The sequence below is a fragment of the Anthonomus grandis genome, chromosome 1 (assembly GCF_022605725.1).
Source record: "Anthonomus grandis grandis chromosome 1, icAntGran1.3, whole genome shotgun sequence".
NCBI lineage: Eukaryota > Metazoa > Arthropoda > Insecta > Coleoptera > Curculionidae > Anthonomus > Anthonomus grandis.
In genome coordinates, this window is record NC_065546.1 from 57883914 (window position 1) to 57906415 (window position 22502).

The 22502-nt window shown below is 30.3% G+C and overlaps 1 protein-coding gene across 1 annotated transcript in view; it reads left to right on the top strand.

The window, feature by feature from the left end:
• Positions 1-22064, top strand: part of LOC126736990 (chymotrypsin-like elastase family member 1) — a 41320-nt gene extending 19256 nt beyond the window's left edge. Inside the window, exons 2-7 of the mRNA XM_050441685.1 lie at positions 3447-3542; positions 18097-18266; positions 21015-21169; positions 21232-21318; positions 21370-21506; positions 21792-22064. Of these exons, the coding sequence (XP_050297642.1) occupies positions 3456-3542; positions 18097-18266; positions 21015-21169; positions 21232-21318; positions 21370-21506; positions 21792-21965 (810 nt within the window). The 5' untranslated portion in view covers positions 3447-3455 and the 3' untranslated portion in view covers positions 21966-22064. The remainder of the gene's footprint in view (positions 1-3446; positions 3543-18096; positions 18267-21014; positions 21170-21231; positions 21319-21369; positions 21507-21791) is intronic.
• Positions 22065-22502: the final 438 nt, after the last annotated feature.

Consider the following 22502-nt stretch of genomic DNA (forward strand, 5'->3'; position numbering starts at 1 on the left):
AAAGAAATATTGTGCATCAATACCAATTTTAAAAAAAAACTGAAAGAGACGCTAACTGTAAAAGATGCGGTCATTCATATGGACTTTGCTGAAAACTATTCAACAAAATACAGTGAAGAGGTGCAGTCTTTTCATTTTGGAGGATCCCGTCTACAAATCTCACTTCATGATGTCGTGGTGTACTTAAAAAGTTCAACAAGGTCTTATTGCACAGTGTCCAGTACAATGTAATCTATCCCATAACGTTCCTGCTATATGGGCTCACCTAAAACCAATATTGGCCGGATTACCAGCAGAAATTGAAAACGTCCACTTTGTCAGTGATGGTCCGGTAACCCAATACTGTAATAAGCTCATGTTTTACGTATTGGCCTGCAGGTTACCAGATTTAAGTGCAAATTTTTTTACCAACTGGACTTGGAACTACCACGAAGCTGGCCATGACCAGGGTGCGCCAGATGGAGTGGGTGCTACAGACGGACAGCAGATCAAGTTGTGGCATTAGGAGGTGATATAACTAATTTATCCCAGTTTTGTAATGCAATTCAAGATCGTTGCCCAAACATTACCCTGTTTTTAATTACTGATCAAGACATTGAAGAAATGGAATGCCTTATTTCCAAAGACCAGCCAAATCTTATTCCGTTTAAGGGTACGTTGCAAATTCATCAAGGACAAGGATGTGCATTTATGATGCAGAAACTTATAATGAAATCTCTCAGCTGCTTTTGTAAAAATACATGTAATCATTTCCGATTGGGAGCGATAAAGTATTCCTCAGCAGAAAAAGTAAACGTAAATGATGTTTTTGGTGAATCCGACTCATCTAACAATGATGTCACTTTAAATAATACAACTGATTTGACCTTTAACATAGATGATCCTGACGGCTTACTTAATATTTCCATTATTGATATAGACCCCAAAGAACTTTTTCCAGAAGACGTAAAAAAATTTAAAAATCAAAAATGCAAAAAAATCCGGAATTTCATCAAAATAAAAAGGAGCAAGGAGATGAGTCTAAAAATAACCAAATAAAAGAAAAAGGAAAATTCAAAAGTAAGACCCAAAAAAAGTAAAATAAAGAAAAACAAAAAAGTAGAAAAAGAGTCTGATAAAAATTGTTCATGTGTTATTTGTGGTGCTTTGTATCAAAATGACACCACTGGCCAAGATTGGGTTAAATGCCTAAAATGTACGCAATGGGCACAAATAAACTGTATAAAACTAGATCCTAACTTATTTATCTGTTCAAAGTGTAATTTTGACCAATAATTTTTTTAAGATATTTTTTTTTCTTATAGGTATACCTAATAAAAAAAAATAATATTTTGTTAAGTAAAACATTTAAAAAAATTATTTGTATTTGTCATCAATAAAATCATAGTAATAATTAGATAAATATTTAATAAACGAAAGACACCGTCACTTTTAGATAAAGTATCACTTCCCTGTGGGTCTGCTCACTACCCTGTTCTTTAAAAACAATAAAATGCTTTAAAATAGCTATTTTTTTGTTTTTTATCTGGCCGCTTACAAGATAGGGTATTTATGCTGTTTTGTTGATCTTTACATAATATTCATACAAAATATATAAAAAAGTATTTTTTCACCAAATATTTGCGTTTAATTGCTTTCATTGGTAGAATCACCCATTTATAAGATAAGTCCCTTAAAATACATAAAGGGTTCATAAAAGGTAATATTCTTTATAATTTAAAGTATGATTTATTATTAATAAATATTTATCATGTAAATGCTTTTTGACGACGCCACTGGTAAAGATTACTTGCGTTGGTGGAATCTACAATGCGATCGAGCGGCGTTGCGTTGTTGTTCTATTTTTCTCTAATATACGTTATCTACATTCATTTAACTTTGAATGTTGACTTTTTTATAGAGTATTTTATCATATTTTATAATAAAATAAGTGTCTAAATAAGTGACAAATTTTTTTGATATTATGTTGCCATTTCTTCATAAGCATTTGGCATCATTGCACCAGAGATGTTGCAAGCAAACAAACTGGCTATAGTTCCATGGCAATGCTAATTCTAGTCTTTCAATGTTTAAGGTTTTAAAGTAAATTAGCCTTAGGTTATTTGTATAAAGTTTCGTTAAGCACTACTGAATTAAAATATGGAATATCTGCAAATTATTATATTTATGATTTTTTCTTTCTCTTGCAGATGTAAATAAAAAAAAACTTAATATTACCAATAAAGAATAAAAATAAATATAAACTCTCAAATGGGTTTTAGGTAAAATTTGAGTCGAGAGTCTACTTTTTGGGCTTCTACTGCATTTCAGGTCTCCATTACACCTTCAATTGCTATACAATTTTTACTTTCTTAAGTAATTGAACTATTGACATACAAGATGCAATATTTTATTTTGATCGAAGATTCTTGGCTCCACTTTTTAAGGTCTTACCGCATTTCATGTATTCATTATGGCCTCAATTGCTTAAAAATGTTATATAAATTAATTTTTTATATACAAGAGGTAAAATTTATCTTCAAACATTGTTTTCCCTCAAATAGCTTTTTATATTAGAAAAATGGGTCAAACTTTTTCCACTTTTTATTGCACTCCGTACTTCATTTATGGCCATTTTCCACATAATATTTCATAACATAAACCCATCATATTCTAAATAGCAAAAAACTAATAATTATAATTATTTTTGATATAATTACAAATTTATCGCAATTCTCAACGTCAGTTCGTCAGCAATTTCCGCTGTGCCGTTCCCAATAGCAACCAAATGAGAACGTTTTCCTGCTAAAGGAAAATCATTCGAGCACCATATGCGACTTTTGAGCATTTGACAGAGCGAATCATGAAAATGCTTAGAACGAGATAATATGCTTTAAAGCCTTACCTATTATTCACTATAAACTTATATATAATTGTTAACGCTTAATAAAGTGTTATTAATTAGCAACTATTTACTTTACAGGCAACTAACACTATAAAAATTTATGAGCATTATATCCATAAAAACATTCAGGTAAATACAAAATATAAATCAAATATTCATATGAAAAACTGTGTGGCAATAAAAAAAAAACAAAATTTTGCTTATATATGTATGTATGCAGATATGACACAGGCCGGAAGTGATTTGCAATACAATTTTTCACTTCCGCTTTATTTTTTATTTGAATTTAAATTACCTTTACGTCTATAATTTTAGCGTTGCTTTGTGAACCAGAAAATCCTCTTCCCTCCCTGCCCCTCGCTTCAAAAACCGACACAATATTCCGAATGGCGGAATCATAATAAAATTAATGGTCTAGAAAATGTCGGGGACATTTTTATAATCTTTATATCGGTTGTTATACCGTTTAGAACCGATTTTATTTTTTATTTAAATAACGAATTGGTCGATATTTTTATAGTGTTGTCGATATTTTGTATGTTCTCGGTTTGTTTAATTTTAGGTCTGAAATATGCAAATGACGATTGTCATCGTTGTTTTTGTTTTGCCTGCTGTTTATTGGTCCCTACGGTCTGATGGCAAAAAAGCAATCGCGTTTGTAAGTAAATTATCTATTTTTTTAGATTAATTAATTAGGATGTAAGATTTTATGATATTTAGTAGTATTTTTTTTAAATTTTCTGATAAATTTTGTTCTAATAATGACTCTTTTGGGTGAAATTGTATATATTTAATATAATATGTTTTAACAAATTAAAAAAACATTCTATATAATTTTTTTCAACTAGGTATATAAAAAAATATTTAAATTATACAACTCAAATTCATTGACACAAAAAATATTCTTTTATTTCAGAATTTTAATGACTTGATTGTCTAATTTAACTTTGCAATAAAATAGAAAATATCTTTAAATGTTAAAGATGAAAAATTTGATTAATTGCCTGAAGAAACGTGCAAAATTATATCCAATTTCTAAATAAGTATGCCTGGAATCAAATAAGAAATACTTCTTCAAAATTAAAAGAACTATTCCTAACTCGTTCTTTTATGCTTCTAGTAATTATGCAAATTCTTGCATAGATATCGGTCATATGCTTCTGTCAATTACAGGATATTGGAGTTATTTTGATTTTTTTATTAAAATTAATTTCTTAACAATTTATATATTTAAAAATAAAAACGTTACAGCCTGTGACGTTGATTGTGGAACACCCTGCATATTCCTTTTTGCTGCGTGCTTTTAATACCTAATTTAAATGCCCGGAATAAAACTGACATGCGTGACAATAAATATTTCATGAAGAGCAAATATTCTACCAAAAACCTGGAAAAATTAATAATATTTTTAAAAAACTATAACAATTAACAAAACTATCAGTAAATTTAAAAAGTAATTTTTGTTACATTACTAAATACAATTGTGTGCATGTTGTGCTAAGTTTGTGATGTCAAGCCGTTAAACTTAGGGGCAATCAAAGACATTTTCAGCTTAGATAGGTATATATTTTTAAATCATAATAAAAAGCAAAAAAATTATCTAAAGTAGATCATTAAACTTATATGATTATTAAAACCGGTTTGCAAAAGATTAAATCTAATTCAAAGTACATTTTCTAGAACATATTATTTATAAATAGTTTCTTAGTGTCATAGCTGCTAATTTATTAGATACCAGTTTATAAAATTTAAGAAAATTTACGTATATACAATTTTTTTTTTAATTATTAAATTTTATTTTTTTTAGATTCCTTGAATTAATTCTTTAGACAATAGTATTAGAAATTAAAAAAAAATAACGGGACACTGGCAAAATAGAATTTGTAGAAAAATTCCTTGAATTGGTTCATTAAAAACCCTTTTCTTTAAACAAAACTGGTTTACTTAAAGTTTATTAAACTACCGAGTTTTAATTTTTTTTAACCTGAATTAATAACAAATTTAGCACCCAAAAAATTAGTTGCGTTTGCAGTTTATGAATTTGGTAGTTTCGAATTTAGAGCATGAAAAGTAGGCACAATTAAGTAGGCAATAAAAATCTAAAAAATCACCAAATCTTGATAAAAATAAAACCAACAGATAAATATTTAGAAAAACATTCTTGACTTTACTTTGTACAGGGCGTAGTTTGCGGGGCATATAAGTTAATAAAAGTTTTCTTCTTTGACTCATGTTATATAAAAAACTTGAATATGTCAAAAACATTATAAAATCTAGTTGAATAAAAACAATAAAGTTGTTAAGCGGTAACAAAATATTTTACGTTAAACTTTGTTGATAGTGAAAAGGGCCTTAATGAAAACTTTTGTAGCTATAAAAGGGTCAATCAATTTCAGTTTTTGACTTTCGACGTGACCTTGATTTGAACTTGACCCTTGAATTAGCCCTTACTAGACCTTGGACTTGACTAATTAATTTGACTTGTTTAAAATATTTTTTTTTTTTTAAAAAGATGTTTTTTTTTATTTTTTTTTCGGGTGTCTGTATGATTTTTTGTGATTACATAATTCAAAGAATCTATTCATCAATTTAAAATTTAACCAGTTTTTTCACCAACATTTTAAAATTTTATCAAGTCATTACTTTTTTTCGAAATATTAAAATTTTTTTAAATTGTGCGAGAAAAATAATTGTAATATGTTTAAAACTACTAATCAAAAGTAACATGTAAACGTTAAAAAAAACGTTCTTTTACAATATTGCACGACTATAAACATGGTGTTTTTCTTACCAATAAATTTCAGAACATATTTAAAACGTTACGAAAAAACTGGTGGTCAAATTGACATTGGCATTCAAAAAAAATCACTTAATACACAAAAAGTCAAAAAGCTATATAAAAAATTTTCAAAATTCCTAGTAAAACGGCATGAACGGGGATGTGGTAAGGATAGCAAAGATTTGCGCGATCGTGTTTTTGGTGGTAACTGGGATTAAAATGATTCGTTAACTGATTGGATTGAAGCAAAAATTAAAGAAAACTGAAGAAGATGACTCGACAAGATGTTTATGATTTACTGATAGCCTCGTTCTTTGGTATGGCGTTTTGTGCTCTTGTAAGATATAGTAGATACAGTAGATGAAATGGAACTGGTGTGATTTAATAAATAAATAAATTTTCTATAACGAAAATGTGTAGTTTTTTTATTTAGTAAGAGAAAGAACAGTCAAAATATCTATGAAACGTTTATTACATCATACAATTTTTCAAAGTTTTTAATCAAAGGCTTCTTCTTGTGTTCCTGCTTACCGGATCATCTTCAAGGCAGTCACAACGATGAAAACGACGGCACATATTTTACCGATGGTCATCAGATCGTGATTGTTCATATTTAAAGGGGATTTTGAGTGGTTTTTGGCTAATTGATAATGCAGGTTTTAGGTCTTTTCAATTATTATTAATAATTGATTTATCGAATTATTTGGATAGCAGCCAAAGCAATAATGACGACAGCACAAATCTTCACTAATCTTATAAGATCATTATTATCCATATCTATTTAATATTGACAGATTTATTTGACATATAAATACCTTAAGATGTGTTCGTAAAATGAAAATGTGCAAAAAGGCTTTTTATGCAGACGTAATTAAAATATGTTTTTAATTAAATTAATGTTGCACAAATTGATGAAGAGCTTGAATTTTTAAAGAAATTAAATAAAAGAAAATTGTTGGATAGGGATCCAATAATATTAGTCCTTGGGATAAATTGATAAACGCCGAAACGACAACACATAAATTAAACAAACTTTAGTATTAATGGACTTCTATTAACTTCTTTCATTTTTAATAATTTCTGAGTCGCGAAACAGACTTGAGAAATTACGTTGTAATTTCGTTTTTTGTATTATAGAACTTCAATATTTTTAGCTGATTTTATTAAATCCTTAATTTTTAATCAATTTGGAACAAGAAAATTAAAATAGCTCGATTAGAATGTCTGTAAGGTAAAAAGAACTTAGGAATTAAAAAGCTATTTTTCTTAAATCATTTGAAAAAAAATCTAATAAAATATTAATAAACAACCATCTTTATTTACTTATTTAAAAAACTATAAATATGTGTTTTTGAAGGTGGTAGACAATGGTACAGTGAAAACATCTTGTCGAACTTGTATTGTTTTATTTATTTAATGTAACACGACGTTTCGGTTGGTAAGTATCTCCAACCGTTATCAAGTGTAAACTATAAATATGTGTGAAGAGAGAATATGTAGTATGAGAAGAAAAAAGAGATAAAGAGAGAGGAAACAAAATTGATACTTATAAGTAAATGGTTTAAATGTATATTCTTGTAAATGCATATTTTAGTAGTTGCTTTAAATGTCTCTCATTGAAATATTTAGATGCATTAGAGATAAACGACTTTTCAAAGAGTGAAATCATTGTCAGAGGTAAAACGCGTAGTACGTTTACAGTATTAATACTATTATAAAAAAGTGGCCATTTATGATCGCAAAGTTCGATCTTTCAAAATATCCGAGAACAACGTGCATACTCAAATAAGCTATTCATCAGTTGAACATTTATAAGCAAATTTGCAGTAGTAAATTTATAAACTGCAAACTCAACTAATTTTTTGGGTGCTAAATTTGTTATTAATCCAGGTTAAAAAGAATTAAAACTCGGTAGTTTAATAAACTTCAAGTAAACCAGTTTTGTTTAAAAAAAAAGGGTTTCTAATGAACCAATTCAAGGAATTTTTCTACAATTTCTATTTTGCCAGTGTCCCGTTATTTTTTTTAATTTCTAATACTCTTGTCTAAAGAATTAATTCAAGGAATCTAAAAAAAAATAAAATTTAAAAATTAAAAAAAAATTTTGTATATACTCAAATTTTCTAAAATTTTATAAACTAGTATCTAATAAATTAATTCAAGTAATCTATCTATTAACTAATAAATTTGTAATTTGTCCCCAGGATCTTCTATATACAGGGTGGTCCAGTTTAAACGTCATTAATTTTAATACGTGACAGAGAATTTAAACAAAAAATAGACTTTCATTATAAAATTTTTGTCAAAAATGCTTAATAAGAAAGATACAGAGTGTTAAAGTTAAGAATAATTATTTGTTTATTTATCGTAACTTTAAAACTAAGAGCTCAATTTTAATTAAATTTCGCATGCAGGTTATTGTAGTGAACTGTCAATTACTGATAAAGCCAATTTCTAAGAAAAATTGCCAGTGGCGTAACATACAGAGGCACTTGGTCCTTTTCTGCCTCAATCAATATTAGCTGGCTTGTTTCTTCCCAACTAACAAAGTTCTCTTATTACTAACAGCTTAAAAGCTAGTTTTTATTTATAAAGGTTTTTTAGAGGTTTCGAATTGCCATTTTTGCGTTATAAAAATTTTTGATAAGGCAAATTTATCTCCGAGGGAAAAACAGCCTTTAACGATTGCTCTTAGAATATTCTTACGACTTTTTTATAAAGCTGATTTATAGCTATAATGTTACTTGCTGTAAGAATATTTATACTGCCTCCACTATAAGGAAAAACGCCTCTGTAAGCAATTGTATCTTATAGTTTACTTGTAGAAGCTCCTAAAAACATTTATACAAGCTTAATAAAGAAAGTAGGTGCTGTTTTATAAGTATTACTTTAGATTACATGTATAAGTTTAAAAGGTTATTTAAAAAACCTTTACAGGGCAAGTATTCCATAAAAAAGTTACAAGACTTAAAAGCGTTTCGTAAAGAGTATTTAAAACACAAAATACTGTTTTAAAAAGCAGGTTTTTTAAAGTTGCAAGAAAGTAATAAGATTTTAATGGTTTTCGCCATTTTGATTTAAGTGCCACAGGGAAATTAATGGTGTGTGTGTACTGTGTGCAAAGTTCCAAAAATCTAAAAATAGCTGATGCACTTTTCAATAATTATGTCGAATATTATCGAGACTTTTATGGTGTTGATTACATTACTAGCAACGTTCATAACCTTACACATAGTTGATGAAGTTTCAAAATTCGGAAAGTTTTCAACTTTTAATGCATACCCATTTGAAAATAGATTATATCAAATAAAAAACTTATTAAGAAATGGAAATGTTCCACTTGCTCAAGCTGCTAAAAGATTAAGTGAAATTACTCAAGTCGAAACATGGTCAATTACAGAAAAAAATATTCCTTTCCAAATTTAAAAAATCAAAATTCAGAAGAAAATTTTTTAAAAGTAGTTTTACCTACCTTTACTATAAAATATCAAACACCTAATCAATGGTTCTTAACAACTAAAAATGAAATAGTGCAAATGCGATACGCAAACAGAGTGCAAAGTAGTGAAATATGTATATATGGTTATGCGTTAAAAAAAACTGAAAACTTTTTTGAAATACCAATCAGGTCTTCTTTTTTAAACATATATAAATCTACCTGTACAGAATTTAACCCACATGTTTGCTGTATAAGTAATATAAAATGTAAAATGGTTGCAGTATCTAGCAATAAGAAAAATGAAGTAATTTTTATTCCATTAATTCATACTTTGTCATAAATATTACGTAGCAATAAAATACTTTTTTCAAGACACTTTTTATTAACAACTCAGATAACTAATCACTGTTTCCAACATTTTCTTCGTTTCCTACATTTTCCACTACGACGCAGTGTTGCTCATCAGTAGGCGTCAGTTGTTGTTCTTCGAGCAATGTCTGTTGTTCTTCGGTCGGCGTTTGTCCTTCAGAGTTTTTCCTTTCTTTTACTTTATAGTCCATTTTTTTTTGGTGGATTTTTGCTTCTAAATTGCCGACATATTGTTTTGCCATCAGCCTCATTGCTTCTTGTCGAGTTTTTAATTATATTTAAAAAAAAAAAATTACATTCATTCATATTAAATGTGTCATCTGATAAATATATTGTTTGGAAAAACAGGTTAATAATGTTTTTGTAAATTTTAAATGGGATCTTTTCCATGTTATTTTGTCTAGAGCCGCCTGCCTATGAACACTTTGTTATAAAGGATCTTGTAAAAAACCTGTCAATTAAAATATAGCAATTGTCTATTGCCTTATTTCGTCTATGTGGGTTTCGACCACAGACAAAGCTCATTTTTGCCATATATTCATCAAAAATAATTCAGATCAGATAATTTTTCTTCCAATTTACGAAGATCTTCAAGTGTGTTAACTGGCTCAAAAGGCTCATCAGCTCGAATTACAACGTTTATCCCTTCTTCTGAAGATGTAACCCGTGAGTTTTCCCCAAAGGATTTAAAAAAATCGTCAAACGTTACCTCAATTTTGGCAATTTTTTGGAGTATAATTTCTTGGTTGTTCAGGATTTTATCTACGTCTTTTTTTATTTCGTCGTTTCAATAGGTTTAGCAGGTTTAAGCTTGAGAGTATCTATTGTTGCTTCTTCCTCCTGTTCCGTTTCATCTGTTTCAAGCATCCTTACTATAGCTCCTCTTCGGCAATTAGTTTGTTTATTAAATAATTTCTTTTCATCTTGCATTTTAAAACCAGCCAGTTATCTTCTGGGTATGAGTTAGCATCTTCTATTAGTTTTTCTGTCTTACTTTTGGGCCAGTACAGTACGCCCTTATTTTCCCAGTTTGAAGGAACAATTGTTAACTGTTTTTTACCCTTCTCGATGGTCTCCACAATTTTAAACATTTTTTCTAAACAATTCAAAAAGTTAATAAACTATTTACTTGTTTACTTTAGAAACACGCCGTTAAATATTAATAAATTTAGGTTAGTTATTACTGTTAGCACTTTTAAAATTGTATAATTACTGTCTAAGGAGCTTTATTACTCTATAAAGGTATTATTTGAAGGCTGTATACAGTTTTTTATAATAATGCCTTATAATGGCCTCTGTAGACAGCAATTTTGATTTATAAGTAGCTTTTATAGTGCTTTATTTCTGCATAAGGGGTCTGATAGAAGACTTTATAATATTATATGCTGCCAAATCTATTTATAAATATTTGCTTGGCGAGAAAAATATCTTATAGAAAGCACTTAAAAAAACAAATTGCTCCTAACTTACAGTACTCTGGGTATGGGTATCTATAAGAAATCATAACAAGGAAATTTTTTTATAGAAAAATATACACAGAAAAAAAGTTTATCCGATCTTATTTTTTTTATCTTTTTTTTGTACTTTTTTTAATCAAACGTTTTTTCTCTTCATAGAAGATTAAATAAGTGGTTAATAAACACAAAATAAATTGATTATTTTAATAAGCTCATAATAAAATAAAAAATAATATAGGTATACTTACATTAAGTTTTGATCACCTATCACGATGCTAATAACAGTAATAACTGAAGAATAAAATAAAACCCTAAATAAAACCGATTATTTTCCCGAAATTGTGCGTATGCACCTGTGTCGGTATCTCTCTTATAACTCAGTGAATTGGCATAAAATTCATAAGAACAGCAGTTACAAATTCACAGAAATTAGGTATGCCGCCAAAGGACGCTAGACAATTGCGTTTACCGATGCCGTATAGTTTTTGAGTGACGAAATTGCAAACATTCGTTTTTGTTTTTTTTTTATTTTTTGTTCAGTTAGTCGCATTTGAGATTATGTAACTGAAACATACCTTCCAAAAGGCACCACTTACTGGCTTGTAACTTAAAGGCTTGAAGCTTTCTTACGCTTTGTATATATCTATAAAACATATAATTTATTTTCCCCTTAAAAATATGGATTCCTTAAATACTTTTTCAAAAAGACGTTTTTTTTTAATAGAAAAGTTCCCATACCTACTATGTTCACAGAAGCCTTCAACAGAAAAAGATCTTAAACTACCGCTAAATATTTGCCTATTTACCTTTGTTTTCAACAGTTCGTCTTTCAATCGTTTTTTTTTATAATATCAAGTATTAAAGCCTTATAAATAACTAGCCTGTGACCCGCGGCTTCGCTCACAATACTTGGCTAGAGTAGGCAACCCGTGCAAAACTTCAAATATATTTTTTTAAATAATTAATTTTCTCCCCTTCCCGATCAAATTTTAAAATATCCTTTTTTAGTGGATCTTTACATTATAAACGGAACCTACTGCCTAAATTTCAGGTTTCTAGCTCTTGTAGTTTGGGCAGTCAGAACAAGCAATTTTATATATATATAGAGATGTATTCTCAGGTGGGTATACATAGTGCTATAAACCTATACAGTACATATACATACGATTTTATAAAATTAACTGTCTTTACATAACGATAAATAAAATAACATCAAATCCAAATAGTATAAACAAATAAGGCACTTCCTTGGATATATTAAATTTAAAAAAGGGAAATAAAACTGAAAATTAAAATATCCCAGTATTTTGTAGACGACAATATAAATCACACATCTTTTTGATCTCTCTGTATAATAGACACTACATTTTTCTCAGTGTAAAATAAAGACATTATTTATGTTTTACTGAAATTCTTATAACGGTTCGTTTAATATGCACCCCGGAGAGAAAAAAGCTTTCATCTGTTGTAAAATTTCTTTTAAACAGCAAATTTGCTTTAAGAGAGCTGTTATGAAGGAAAGAGTAAGTAGCCATTTTAAAACTAGGAATAAGAACGACCATATTGAAAATATAATAACTAAATTATTAAAAAATTGCTTTTACAAGTTAGGATGCGTAAGTTTAACAATTTTTTGATAAATAATAAAATGATTACAAAGAATATTACATTTTTTTACTTTTTTTAAAACACAAAAGAAAAATATTTATTTTTAACATACCTATATTAATCATAAAACAAACAGTTTGTTGAGGCGCGTAAAAAAATTAGTTCAAAAGCATATATACTTTGACAGACATGTGGGGTCCGCAACAAAATCTAGATATAGCTATCCTTATTATCGCTAAAGAAGTAATAATACATTATTTCTTATAGAATATTATACTGCATCCATTTCTTCAGTTATACCATTTCATCGTAACAAGTCAAGATAATTTTGTTACTTGCATCCAAACTACCAGAATGATTTATTTTATAAGTTAGGATGTTTGCAGCATTTAAAGGGGCATTTAGCATTTTTCCTGTTTTTTAAAAAGTAGAATAATTTCACACAACAACATCTATAACACAAATTTATATTTGTCGTTGAACCTTGCTTATAGTGTTATAGCTATTTTATTCCAAACTCTTAAAAATCTAATTTATAACTACTGTATAATAATAACCTTATAAAGGTGATATAAATGTTTATAAAACCGTCTTGTTACATTTTATGCTACCATTAGAGAACATCTATAAGAGCAATTATAAGTATATTAGGCTCTATAACTTGGTGCCCCTTTTGCACTTATAGACTTCTTGTAATAGGTGTAAGAATGTTCTATAGAGTAAATATTACAGGTTTAAGATTTTTAATTTTAGCTGTAAGAGTATTCTTACAACCTTTATAAATATGTGAAATGTTAGTTGGGTTTTATCTCCAACCCTTTCCTTACTTGTTTTACTTCCCTTAGCATTAACGCACTCGATTCAGCAATCTATTTCTGTCTTATTTCTGTAATTGATGCTCCAGGTCAGGTGGTTCTTCTTTTTAGCTTTAAGAAATCGTCTTGCCTTTGTTCTTATCCTTTGAAATTCTTTCTGTTCTCATTTGCAGGATTCGTTAGCATTATCAGTTTGTTTAACTTTTTGAGCTTCCTCGCATTCCCTGTCTTGCTTCTTTCAATAGTTTCGCTGCTTCTATTAAGATTATTGTTATTTGCTGCCTTGTTTCCAATATTTCTATTTTTCTATGTTATTCTCCTCGAGTCTCAGACCGTCAAATTTGTTACTCATGATTATTTGATATTCAACTTCTTTATTCGGCACTTGAAAGGTTTCTCGGTTTCATTCTGCTTTTTGTTCAATTTGTTCAAATTTCTGTCTTGCTAACTATAATAACAAAATTTCTTTTATTATTTCAGGAGACTTTAACTTTAACTTTAGTAATCCTGATGACCATGGCGTGATGGCCTTGCTTGGACTAATGCAGACTTTTGGTCTAATACCTTACATTAACTCCAACACTAGAATCACTGCTCACTGTGCCTCTCAGTTGGATAACATCTTTACAAATATGAACTCAAGTGTTGTCATATCTTCTGAAGTCCTTGTTTCTAATCTGTCTGATCATTATTCTCAAATTTTTGTATTTAAGAGACAGATGGAGGTTCCCCAATGTGGTATGGTTGTGAAGCGACGAAAATTCTCAACACACAACATGAATCGATTTTACAATATGCTGATGTCGGAGGCATGGGAGGAGGTCTATTCTACTGAAGGAGTTGAAGGAAAATATAATACTTTCTTTCGTATTCTCTTCTATTATTTTGATTTGGCTTTTCCAATATGTACGACTAGGTTGAAAAATAAGAAGCCAACCTGGATTACACCAGAGATAAAAAGATATTCAAACTACATAAAAGATCTCTATGTTTGGTACAAATATACTAATTCTAGGGAACACTACGTTACATACAAACATGAAAGGAAACAATATCGACGTTACGTCTCCTCTTATAAAAAGTCTATAAATGATAACAAAATCCAAAATTCAAAAAACAAGATAAAATCAGCATGGTCAATCATAAAATCTGAGTCAGGCAAAAATAAAACTAACAACAATATTGTTTTAAGGGAAGATGGTCAGTCCATTGAAAACCCAGCTTTAATCACCGAATTATTTGCTAAACATTTTACTCTTGACCATCAACAAAGCTGTAACTCCAATATACATGACTTGCATAATGATTATCCAACCATATTTCTCAATCCTGTTAATTCTCAGGATATCTTTAAGATATTGATGAACCTTCCAAATAAATTTTCCTTTGGCTTGGATGAAATTCCGGTATTCGTATTAAAGTTTGTTGGGATTCACTTAGCCGGACCCATTTCCAATGTGATCAATGAGAGTCTTTCTACCCAAATTTTTCCTTCTGCTCTTAAGCGGGCAAAAGTAATGCCTGTTTTTAAGAAGGGAGAAAAAACGAATATTGCCAACTATCGGCCAGTATCCGTATTACCATCCATATCGAAGGTATTTGAAAGGGTTATCTATCAAATAGTTATGAATTATTTAACTCACCATCAAATAATAAATAAACAACAATACGGATTCGTTCCCAAAAGATCGATAGTGCAATACAATATATTATGGAGAATCTTGAGAGAAAGGCCAGTGTAGCTGGACTGTATTTCGATTTGTCTAAGGCGTTTGACACGGTTGACCATTCTTTACTGCTGGACATCCTGGAACGGTGTGGCATCAGGGGTGCAGCATCTAAATTACTCAGTTCATATCTAGAGCAAAGAGAACAAATAGTTTGTGTGACACATTCTGGCTCACCAACGTTTTCCCGCCCCCAAATTATAGGAAGAGGTGTGCCTCAGGGCTCAATCTTGGGACCTGTGCTCTTCCTATTATATGTCAATGGCTTGCCTGAGCTCTTCCCTTCTGATATGATTTGTCAATTTGCCGACGACACATCAGTTATAGTTGCCAGGAAGACAGTGGCAGATCTTTCACGGGGCTGCTTATCCGCAGTGGAGCGCATGAGGACCTGGTGTCTGGACAGTAAGTTGTCTTTGAACTCTGGTAAAACGGGGTTGCTTAATTTTTCGAAGGCCAATATTGTCTCAGAATCTCTACTTGTGTGGTCTGGTGGGCAGTCAATCCCTGAAGCCAATAGTATTAAATTCTTAGGAATACACATTGACCCCAATTTAAATTGGGAGAAACATATTAAAAACCTTTATTCCAGATTAGCTAGCTTGTGCGGATTGATTAGAAGATTAAGGGATGTAGTGTCTGAGGTATTTCTTCGCTTATTTTATTTCGGACAGGTACAGTCGATCTTGCAATATGGTATCTGTTTATGGGGATCTGCAAGAGGAGCTCTAGATATATTTAGAATGCAAAAGCGTATCATTCGTTGTTTATTAGGCATGACCTACAGAACTTCCTGTAGACCTTACTTCTGCAAACTAAAAATATTCACCCTTCCCTCCTTATACTTTTCTTCCTTGGTGTTATTTGTGAAGAGACACAATCATTTGTTTGTTGAGAATAGGGCAATGTACGCTGAGGATGTGACTATGATTACACGACATAGAAGCGATCTCCGCATTCCATTGCATAATTCAGCTTACTATGAAAGAGGTTCTCATTATATGGCCATCAAGGCTTATAGAATGCTACCTGCTGATATTAGAAGCATTGAATCTACAGTCCAATTTAAAAAAGCTGTTTACCACTGGTTGCAGATTAAATGTTTTTATAATTTTACTTTTGGATAATAATTTTAACTTGTGTTAGATATTTAGAATATTTATTTTAAATTTTGTTATTTTGTTTATATAAGTATATTTGCTCTATGAATTCTAGATAAGAAAAATTAATGTACCCTATGGGAGCTAGATCCTCCTTTGTATGACGTTGCTTTGTCGTCCTGTATACGATTTTGTTGGCAAATAAAGGATATTATTATTATTATTATTATACTATCTTTAGTCCCAACTTGGTGGAAATGATCAATATCGCTTTTTTATTAATGATGCTACTAGAGAACCATGCATCTGTAAGAGTATTTGGTTACGAGTTGTTTGTGTTCGTCGTTTGAAAATCATGTGACATTACAAATTGAGTGGATTTTAAAATCATATTCTTAGCTATGTTTGCCAGTGTCCATTATCGCTTCTTGTATCGCGTAGGCTTGTCTTCCTACTACCTCTTTTAGCTACCGTGAAGTGGGGTGAGATTGATCGGCCGGGGTGACATTGGTCATTCGTCATTGCATCACATGTATGGAGATACAACCGGCAACAATAAAAAATATATGCCGCACGTGGCAATAATTATTTATTTGGGCTTGTCTGAGATTAGTTTATATTGTTATTAGTATGCAAATGATATTGCAAGAAAGATCTGCTGCTTTAAAGTTAACCTTAACTTTTGGCCTATTTTCATAGTTCTGGTACTTTGGATGGTAGAGAAAAAACAGAGGTAGGTTCATTGTTTTTAGTGTAGTCGAATTATTTTGTAAGATATTGCGATGATAAGATATGGCGGCGGGTTGGCATTTTGAAAAATTATGAACTGTAACAATTTCAATACAAAGATGTTAAAATATGCACTATTATTTCATGACAGTAAAATAATCTATTGGAGAACTCTTCACATGGACATTTTGGAAAGTGGCAGCATCAATATTGCGACATGCATCAATTATGCTTTGACCTAGATGGAAGATAGATTCTGGCTAGGTGACGTAGACTTTTTGTTTCAAGTAGTCCCGTTAAAAAAAGTCCAGAGGTGTAAGATCGGGTGACCTGACTGGCCACTCGGTCGGTTCTCACGACCAACCCTTTAATATTTTTGCTAAAGTGAGGCGATGTCACATCTTGTTGAAGAACTGTTTCCAACCCAAATTCATGAAGATTGTCATCAATAATCTCAGGAATCGGTGGTTCTACTGCATTTTCCAACATGTTTAAGTAAAGGTCCTGTGCCAAATTTCAATTTAAATATTACAAATAATAACACATCTACAAACAAAGTACACCTGAACAGGTATAGTAAAAAAAATAAAAATGCGAAAAATAAGATTTTGAAAAGCTGCTATTTTGCTACGGGTTGAAGTTTCCTTTGAATCCCGTAATTTTACAAATTTTTAAATTATGTGCGTTAGGTCTAATATAATTCATTTTATAAATTTTCCAATTATTAGCTTTACTTCTTTTTCTAAATAGCTCTCCGTATATGCATTGTAAATCTAAGCTCATACATGTTGCATCTAAGGCCAGCAATAAACTGTCTATAAGATCTTCATATTGATAAAATGTCAAAGTTAAATGACATCTGCTGCCTAACTAAAATCACCGTTAGTACAACGCTGGTAATATCAAAAAACCCATCGAACATTTATAAAGAATTCAATAATTAAATCAGATTTAGGTTGCCAAAGTGTCACATGCATAAAGTAAAAAGCTCATGAAATATTACGTGGGTATGTAAGTATATTAAGGCCTTAATTATAATTCCTAGGAGAGCAATTGTCTCCATACGGGTGGAAACTTTCGTCATAAAATCGAAAGGCATTGTACAAGGTAAACCTTTGGGTGGGTTTCCATTCAAGGTGCGTTAATTAACATTAAATTTTAATACCGCAGGGAAGTTTCTTAATTTCAGGGATTCAACAAACCGATAGAGGCAAGACCCGGAGAGTTCCCTTATCAAGCCGCGCTGTTGGCACAAGTAAATGGCACATTGTTAATATTTTGCGGTGGTAGTTTAATACATCCGAGATGGATCCTGACTGCAGCACACTGTTTGGAACAACACGGTAAACAGTTTCCTTCGTAAGTTTCGGGTAATTTTCAACTGGGCTGTTCCTATTAAATTATAGTTGGTAAGTGATTTTGGGGCCAGGGCCGAATCGGAACGTTCGATATACCGATAATGAAACCGGTTCGAAGGACCAGCAGTATGTTTATATATAAACTGGGAAGATTTTAATATGTGTTACAGAATTTGAATTTCCTGGAAACCCGATTTAAAATGTGCGAAACTTTAATTCAGTTTTTTAGACAGTTGAAGCCTGTTGTTGACTTTTTTTGGGAAAATTAGGTTTTTTCAATTGCTCCATCTAAAAAACCATGATTTTAGCTACTTGGAAAGTATTGTGAAATAACTATTTAAAAATTATTTTTTTCTTCCTAGGCACTTAAAGTCAGTTTTTATTTTTTTTTTCAGGCAGTAAAATCTTAAAAATATTACTTTGATTTCTTAGAAAAAATTAAAGATTTTTAACTATCTGAAAAAAATAAACAATTACCTATGCTGAAAAAAAGGGAAAAAGGTTATAAAACTTACAAATTTGGAATAAACTGCCTAGAAGATGGGACAAGTTTTTACTCTCTGGAAAAGAGTTATTTTAACTCTTTGAAAAATACAGGAATTCTTATAATATGATTAGCAGTAAGTTATAGGAAACTTAGGGCCAGAAAAAATATTCAAACCATAAATTTGAGTATTATTATTTTTAATTTTTTTTTAAGTTATATTTTCCTCAAAAATTTTCAGAATATCAATGGCAAATTTTTGAAATTTTACTTTCTAATACGCTGAAGATAACCTCAAAATTTCTGAAAATAAAACTGCAGGGCTCACGTTAACTCCAAAATCCCAGAAAAATACCTTAAAATCTACTTTTAAATACCCAAAAATAACTTAAAAATTTTGCCTCATTTATTAACAAATATCTTATAGCCAAATATTAATAAAATATTGAGTGGTGCAAAGTATGACTTTTTTGGAGTCTCATCACCACTAATAAAACTAGGTTGTTCTTTTGATTAGGCAATATACGTAACAAATAGCTATAATCAGAGTTATTATAATTATCTTCTTTCGAGTGACGTTACATCCTAACTAATAAAATAAAACTAAAAAAAATGGTGCAAAGTAACCCCGTTTTACGGTATTTCTAGGAAATCGCTTCTACATATATGAATATTAGACTCAAGTTAACGTCAACGTCAAATACTTAAAAGTTAACATTCAAGCCTCAGGAAAGTCAGCTCGAAAAAGATTTCAAATTCCATGCCTGCAAACTATGTTTCATATTTATTGACATTACACAAGCAAGCTCATCAAAGCACATCAAAGCTATCAAAATTCAAATCTAAAGGACCAGAATGATAACATGAAATGTTTAGCAGTGATTTTCAAACATTTCATGCTCAAACACATCCTTCTGGTACTTTAGTGTTGAATTTTGACAGCTTTGGTGTATTTAGCAGTGATTTTCGAATACGTATAGTTTAGCCTTAATATTCCTGCGAGTTTAATGAAAAAGGTCTGGAAAGTAATGTCCAAGTTTTATGATGGTTAACTTATAAAACTTCCAAACTCCATGCCTGCAATTTAATTCTCAAGTTTCTCGAAATAAGATTCTAAAAGTCTCTTAAAAGGAAGTAAATTACACTCTTGTAATCCTCTTTTTAATACATTGAAATTAGCATCCAAATTCGATACTGCGAAATTAGTCCCTAAATTTTATAGAGTCAATTCAAAAAAGCTTGCAAACTTCATGGCTGCCAATTAACTATTAGATTTCTCTAAAAAACTCTAAAGCTTTAAAAATGTAACTCTAAGATCCAAAAAAATTAACCTGAAATTCTTTAAAATTATTAACTCTAAAAACGTAAAAATGTGGAATGCTTGAAAAGTAACTTCTAGGTTTTGGGAAAGTCAAATCAAAAAGTTTCAAACTTTATGCCTGAAATGTATTTTTTAAATCTCTGAAAATGGGAATTCAAAGCCAACCTAAAATTCTAGAGGGTTTAATTGAAAATTTTGGAAATCACTTCTAAAAACGTGAAAATTGTCCTCAAAATTATATTGAATGATTCACCTCCAAATTTTCTGCCAGTGAACTTAAAAAATGCTAAAAATTCAATACTTCAGAATTAAATTTCGAATTTCAGGAAATAAAAGTCCCAAAAAGTCAAGTTAAATTTTTGCAAATCTTTTGTAAATGCGTGAAAATAAGTTTTATGAGAGTTAGCTTAAAAAAGTTTTTACATTCTATGCCGGTAAACTAGTTTCTGTATTCATGGAAATTATTCTCTAAATCATTCAAAACCCAACCTAAAGCACTAGAAAATCAACTTGAAATTCTTGGAAAACGCTTATACATACATAGAAATTAAGCTTAGAGTTCCGGCAAATGCACCGCGGAGTGTCTAGAAATTAACCTCCGAATTTCATGAAAGACAACTCGTAAATGCCCGCAAATAATTAAATTCCAAATTTCCGGAAATTAAGTGAACTCCTGCAAAATTAGAAAGTTAACCTGCATATTCCAAGAAAGTCATTTAAAATGACAACTAGGAGGAACCAATTAAGAGCAGTCAAAAATTAAACCTTTTGTTCAACTAGCCCAACTTGATGATTTGATATTTGAAACTCTTTTACATATTATGTGTAGTTAGATATTTCGGTTTTATTTTAATTTATAAGAAATGGAAAACTATGCTTTAAAGAAATTACACTCTTCAACATGATTTTAGAAAACCTAAGAGCTTCGGTATTGTTCATTTTAGGGAATTTATTAAAGTATCATTGGGAAATATCTACTACAATTTAACCAAAAGCCCATCACTCTCGGTCGAAGAGGTAAAAATGCACGAAAATTATTACAATTCTGACGGAATACATGATATCGGGCTCCTAAAACTGGAAAAAAATACTAAAATGTGTAGGGTTTTTGATACTTTATTCTCCAATAATCAGTAACTTAAAAAATATATAATTTTCTAGCAAAATTTGTTAATATTATCCCAATGTACCATAACAACCTTATAAGGCAAGATAATCTATACCTCACCGGATTCGGAGTGACTAATGGTAACATTAAAATTAGATTAAAAAAAAGGGAAGTAAATGTGCAACTTTCAGATTTCTCACGTAAGCCTCTGAGGTTAAGGAAAGCCACTTTACATATAAGTGCTCCAGAGAAATGCCATTTAAGTCCAATGGAGTCCAAATATCAGATATGTGGCACTTCCACTATGGTTGAAGGCAAGGCCTGTAAGGTAAGCAATGCTTCTGAAAAACATTGTTAATCATACATCCCAGAAATGTGTATAGCATATAAATTTCTTAATAAAAAATCCCAAAAACTTTTCTACCAAGGGTAAAGGAAAAAACTTTTCCTTTTTTTTGTGCTATCTAAAACTTGACCCAAACTACATAAATAAACCAAAACTTTATATACTAAATAAAATATCACCGTCTTGATCTCCACTTTTTGACATTATTCTCTACGTATTTTTTTAGTGCATTTATTATTAAATATTGTGATTTTTTTTTAAATTTAGGGGGACAGTGGCAGCCCTTTAGTGATAATTAAAGATGGAAAAGCCACACAAGTTGGGATCACCAGCCATATGTCCTTGTTGTCCTTATGTAAAATCAGTTTTAACTATTCTGTATATATTAAAGTGTCTGCTTATATACAGTGGATATCTGTTAATACAGGCAGTCCTGTTTAGAAAGCTTAGAAGATGAATGTTGAAGCTCTTTAATTATTGTGTATATAAAAAAATATTAATATTTGATGTATAAGTAAAGGTCATATCGATGACCCAGTTCCATACAGCAACAAGTCCGAATTTTGGCATTTTCGGATTATTACGGAAATAAGTTCTCATTAAGTGGTTTTCTTAATTTCATACGGCAACAACTCAATATGTTAATTTTTTGCCTATTCTAATCGACATGTTTCTTTTTTTACTTACAACCAATTTGGTATTTTTGCAATTCAATATGGCAACAATTTTAAATGTTGCCTTATGACACAAAGGTGTTGGTTCTCTATGAAATTGGCTTGTTTGCGTTTTCTTCTTGAGGTACTCATAATTTTTCAGTCAAGTCTGTCACATTAACAAAAATTTTTAATAATAGTATTTTTAATCGCATTTTTTGTGATTTTTCTTTATATAAAGTGATTGATAACTCAAAGGATGGATGAGAATACAAAAAAGGGTCTCAGGGAAACGCGTGCACAATATGTTTTACGTTTAGCTACT